Genomic DNA, 6,000 nt, shown 5'->3' with positions numbered 1-6,000 from the left:
TCTTCTTTGTCGTTCACCACAACATATAGCTACCTGGAATATACTCTGTAGAGTTTCCTCAAAAGGGCAAGGGACCGTTTTGGACTGCCGGTTTTTATCTTTGTTTTCTTGGATTGTCTCATTTTGTTCGTAATTGTTCGTTGCATTTGTTCGGGGCGGACGTTCCGTGACACCCGTTCAAGTTCATAGTTGATCCAGTCACTCAGTTTTTTTATTATTATTATTATAGAGGGTAGCTAATTCTTTGACCGAACACGCTGAGCTACCATGCCGGCGGTCGGTTACATAGTTTCAGTTTTATCGGAACTATAAAAGAAGGAGGAGTTACATGATAGTTTGGTTAGTAACATGAACGTGAAAAATGCTTTGGATAACGTGAAATGCAGATAAGCTGTTAATTATTGAGACAGCAAATAAGCAAGGGTATAAATAAAACGCCTCTTCACGTCGTCTATGTTTTTCCTTTATTTGTTTTTGAAGGCGATCCACTACTGTGCGTTTTCTTTGATCCAGTCGACAAACACTGGGACCCTGGTGTAGACGCTCGGTGGTGTAAGGCCTGAACAGTACCGAGAAAAGGAAACTAGGCCCACAAGCTGCTCGTTCACATAAAGAGGTCCTCCAGAATCCCCCTGCAAACATATCAATGCATTATAAAATAGAAATAAACAACAACAAACTTCAGTCTTATTCACATTATAAGAAAGCACTAATACACTGCGTATTTCGTGGTGAGCTTTGATTGCGTTAATGTTATGAGACCTTAAATTCGAGTATCTATTGAATACCTGTTACTGAGCGATGTACACAGTCAGATAAAGCATTTTATCAAACATCTTTGTCGATCTCGACTGCTCATATTCAAACTTTGGCCTTTTTCAAGAGAATTACTACTACAAATTACGTACTGTAATACAAATTAGAACTTAAAAAGCCATATATACGTTGTTCGATATTCTCAAATTTGGAAATTTTTCGCTGTATTCCACCTGATAATATGCAACGACCGAGGGTTCACTTGTGGAAATAATAAATAAATAATTTTTAACGGTGTCTTCTTAACGATGTTTTTTAAAACGCAATCTATATTTTTCTTTTACTTTACTTTGCAAGAACCCCCACTCCTACTAAACCTGTTTTGCAGGTGAGTCCGTAGATGGTGGTACAAGGGGCGTACAGTATAAGTGGCCACGATTCCCCACACGAGTTTTGCGATAATTAAGCCACTCCGTCCTTGAACTGACTTAGTGAGCCAACGCATAGGAATTCTCCCTATCCGTTATGTGGAGATGCTCTCGTAGTTTTGTGTCCCCTTGCAGAGCCGTAGCAGCGCTGTCGGATTCCGGAAGTGCGATACTGCTGTCTATGTTTTACGTAATGAAGCGGGAAGGTTTTCTTTGTGCAAAAAATTTTTTACACAGGATGCCACTATTGCTCGTTTATTTAAGAAACACCACAAATAGATAGATGGAAAGTACACAAGGAGAAATTAAGTCTTTTCATGATGACGAAGTAACGGCCATTTGGTTATTATCAGCTGCTCCATATATGGTTATTATCAGCCCAGGAAACTGACACAACACGTCGCACCACGTTTGCTGGTACACCGTGCCAGCATCGTTTGTCGAGGTCAAGAAAGTAAGTCAACAATATTTAAAGTTTTTGTTATTTGTTTCCAACAGGCTATTAAAAATAGATTCTACTGATGAGGATGATGTAAAGTTAAAATGGAATCAGTCTCTGAGTATGAATCCTCAGAATTAGAAACCGAAATGAACGAGGATGGTTCAAATGGCTCTGAGCACTATGGGACTTAACTTCTGAGGTCATCAGTCCCCTAGAACTTAGACACATCCATGCCCGGGGCAGGATTCGAACCTGTGATCGTAGCGGTCGCGCGGTTCCAGACTGTAGCGCCTATAACCGCTCGGCCACCCCAGCCGGCGAACAAGGATGGTTCATGAGTTCAATATGTCTGAATTTCAGGCAAGTTAGTGAATAATATAAACTCCTTTAAATCCGGCTGGAATGCGAAGAGACAAGGTAGAGGCATCAAGTTGGATACAATTACTGTTTTCTAAACTTGAGTCGCATCATAAATAAGAGAACGATAAGCTGGAATCAAGTAGTAAACAGTTAAGCAGTAACATTGAATCTAGCAATAAAGAATTAAAGGATGAAATGAATTCAAACTGAATAGCTTAAATTATAAAAATGATTGTAACCATCATGATCTGCAGGTCAAAGTAGGGCAACAGGCTACAAACTTCGCTCTAATCGATTTGAGGAAATAACTAATGAAGTGAATGCTTGTCAGGGGGATATTAAGAAAGTAAAATCTGACTGTGAGAAATTATGTAAGGATGTTGATAAAAAAATTTCTGGCACACTGGAGACAGTAATACTGCAAGTAGAAGAACTAAATATTAATATTACTAACATAGGAAATAGAGAAACCTCTGCTAGCTCATGTAATACTACTGTTTAGCATATTGCTGTAGTTGACTCTGCTTTTATGGATGTCGTCAATTTTTACGTCTTGATCGAGACAAACAAATTCACCTGCTAGAGTTCTGAAATGATTTTGAGCATGTTTTACCAAATGCATGGTCAGAATGTGAGAAAATTTCTTTCATAAGAAGCCATTTGTCAGGAGGGGATTTCGATGGTCAGCTGGTGTAATCATAGATGAAAAACTCTTTCTGAATTTAAAACTGAATTTCTTAAAGAGTACTAGTCACATAAAAAACAAAACGATGTTTCAGAGAGAATTTTGGAGGTTTAAAAAATTTGCTCCGTGTTGAATCAGTCAAAGACTTCTCTAGAAATTCGGTTTCACGCCTGTCACTTCTGACAGAAAAGGTGAATCCGGGAAAGACAATCATGGGACTAGACGATAGGCTGCCTTTGTATTGGCAGAAAAGAATCATTTCCGCACCTGGAGATTACGTGAATAGGTTCACCGAATATCTGAATTAAGTGGAAAGAGTAGCTACTATTGAGCAGCAGATATAGAATAATAATAGATCTTCCATCATTCATACAAACAACCGAAATAATGATATTCGGTTTCACGCCTGTCACTTCCGACAGAAAAGGTGAATCCGGGAAAGAAAATCATGGGACTAGACGATAGGCTGCCTTTGTATTGGCAGAAAAGAATCATTTCCGCACCTGGAGATTACGTGAATAGGTTCACTGAATATCTGAATTAAGTGGAAAGAGTAGCTACTATTGAGCAGCAGATATAGAATAATAATAGATCTTCCATCATTCATACAAACAACCGAAATAATGATAGTGGGAACCTGAATGTTGGAAGCACGGTGGTTCAGAATACAGGATCATAGGATCATAGGATCTACTGGAAACTTCCTAGACCAGTACAGCACGAAGCTTTGGTACCAACTGGTATAGGTAAGATAATAATGGATCATCCTTGTTTATTCGTGATCAGGTTAAGTGTCTAAATGTGATTCATAGAGATATTTTAACTAAATAAAAAGGAATGACTGACTTTGAACAAATCCACTTAGTGTTAACTTTACCAGATTCTGGAATGATTACGGAGCCTTTTATTTGAAGTTATATGGGCAATAATTACGAAGCACCGGAACTGTTTATTAGAGTATGAGGAATGAGGGATAGGTGCAGGAAGGTACGGAGTTCGGGAATAATGTGCAAGATGGTAATGCGGAAGAAAGTTATATCATGGATGAAAAGAAAGTACAGGCTGGATCATCCATACATAAAACTGTCTTGGACAAAAAAGGCGACTTGCAACAAAATCTGCCTCCAATAGTTTAAATACTGGTGAACTACTGCTAGTCAAAACGAAAGAAAAATCTGCATATACATATTTAAATTTAGTGTGTTTGGTATTAAGGAAAATATAGCTAAAATCAGTTTCATTTAAAAGAAGTCAGCTATAGTAACATTACTTGTTTATAATAATTTTGTTGAAGAATAAATAGGGGATAAAGAGGCGAAACAAGAGCCGTGTCACTGTAAGAGGTACAGAGGCGAGCGAGAGTGTCAGGGCTTACCTCAGTTCAGTACTACCAGCACCACGTCATCATAACCTGCCTGCGCTTAACATACAAAGGATTGCATCATAATCTAAGAGTGAAATTAAAAACTAATATAACTTTCGCTAGCTTCGTCAGTGTATGCTTAAGTACATTAATATTAACAATAAAACGTCTCAGAACGATTAAATGACTAAGTTAGGCAAAACATCTGATCTTAAAAAAATAAAAGGCTCTGAGTAGTACAATTAGAATTCTAAAAATTGACCAAATGTGAGTCATAATTAAAAGTCACAAGTGTCAACTTTATCAGAGCAAGATTTTGGTTAAAATCAGAGTTTTTACAAAAAATTAAAGCCGTTAAATATTGGACTCAAAAAGCTGAAAATTCCTATGTAGCCTCAGTTTGATGAGAAAACATTAAGAATGTGACACAAATAAGCTACCTCTATTAGTTTTCAAGTTACTTACTAAGAACTACATTAGAATGAAAACGTCTTTATTCATGACAGAATATCATTTGTATTTGTAATACAAAGTTCTAATCACAGCAATTGGCTACATTCATGAAATTGTACAGTTGTATCAAGTCTCAAGACTATATTGTAAATAACGTTGGTTACGAGAAATCTTAAAGAGGCAGTTCAGAGGTAATGTTCTAGTTGTCAGAGTTTAAATACAGTCGAGCTAAGACTTTTTCAGTAACTACAGCATGCATAACTCTATTTATATACAAATTAAGATCGGAAATTGCTAAATGATAGAGCTATTAATTAATATGTGTCCGAGAAAGGGGCTATTTAGATTCTGCTACCTGTGCGTAGGGCGGTTGATAGCAGATGTAACCCCATACAAGTACACTCAGAGAGGCAATGGTAGGACACACTTCGCACCGACGTTTCCACTTGTATGAGTCAAACACCCATGTGCATTGTGCCTCGCATGGCGTCAGGGCTGGGCAGACTTGAATGGGTTTTCGGTAAAAGTAGGAAGTGAACTCGACTGTACTCCATCCTGGATCGCTAAGTTTTCGCAGAAGTGATTGTCTACGTACCGCCCTCAATGTTCACAAAGCCAATGAACTGTTCTGCATCTACATCCATACTCCGCAAGCCACCTGACGGTGTATGGCGGAGGGTACCTTGAGTACCTCTATCGGTTCTCCTATTCCAGTCTCGTATTGTTCGTGGAAAGAAGGATTGTCGGTATGCCTCTGTGTGGGCTCTAATCTCTCTGATTTTATTCTCAGGGTCTCTTCGCGAGATATACGCAGGAGAGAGCAATATACTGCTTGATTCCTCGGTGAAGGTATGTTCTCGAAACTTCAACAAAAGCCCGTACCGAGCTACTGAGCGTCTCTCCTGCAGAGTCTTCCACTGGAGTTTATCTATCATCTCCGTAACGCTTTCGCGATTACTAAATGATCCTGTAACGAAGCGCGCCGCTCTCCGTTGGATCTTCTCTATCTCTTCTATCAACCCTGTCTAGTACGGATCCCACACTGCTGAGCGGTATTCAAGCAGTGGGCGAATAAGCGTACTGTAACCTACTTCCTTTGTTTTCGGATTGCATTTCCTTAGGATTCTTCCAATGAATCTCAGTCTGGCATCTGCTTTACCGACGATCAACTTTATATGATCATTCCACTTTAAATCACTCCTAATGCGTACTCCCAGATAATTTATGGAATTAACTGCTTCCAGTTGCTGACCTGCTATATTGTAGCTAAACGATAAGGGATCTTTCTTTCTATGTATTCGCAGCACATTACACTTGAGATTGAATTGCCATTCCCTGCACCACGCGTCAATTCGCTGCGGATCCTCCTGCATTTCAGTACAATTTTCCATTGTTACAACCTCTCGATACACCACAGCATCATCCGCAAAAAGTCTCAGTGAACTTCCGATTTCATCCACAAGGTCATTTATGTATATTGTGAACTGTTAATAGTACTGTTTCCGACAGGGAT

The 6,000-nt window shown here is 38.9% G+C and overlaps 1 protein-coding gene across 1 annotated transcript in view; it reads right to left on the bottom strand.

The window, feature by feature from the left end:
* Positions 1-447: 447 nt before the first annotated feature.
* The window catches only part of LOC126236208 (mite allergen Der f 3-like), an 83,417-nt gene continuing 77,864 nt past the window's right edge, over positions 448-6,000 (bottom strand). Inside the window, exon 6 of the mRNA XM_049945341.1 lies at positions 448-632. Within this exon, the coding sequence (XP_049801298.1) occupies positions 489-632 (144 nt within the window). The 3' untranslated portion in view covers positions 448-488. The remainder of the gene's footprint in view (positions 633-6,000) is intronic.

This window comes from Schistocerca nitens, chromosome 1 (genome assembly GCF_023898315.1).
Source record: "Schistocerca nitens isolate TAMUIC-IGC-003100 chromosome 1, iqSchNite1.1, whole genome shotgun sequence".
Classification (NCBI taxonomy): Eukaryota; Metazoa; Arthropoda; class Insecta; order Orthoptera; family Acrididae; genus Schistocerca; species Schistocerca nitens.
Note: the sequence above shows the minus strand (reverse complement) of the source record. Positions and strands in the feature narration are given on the sequence as shown.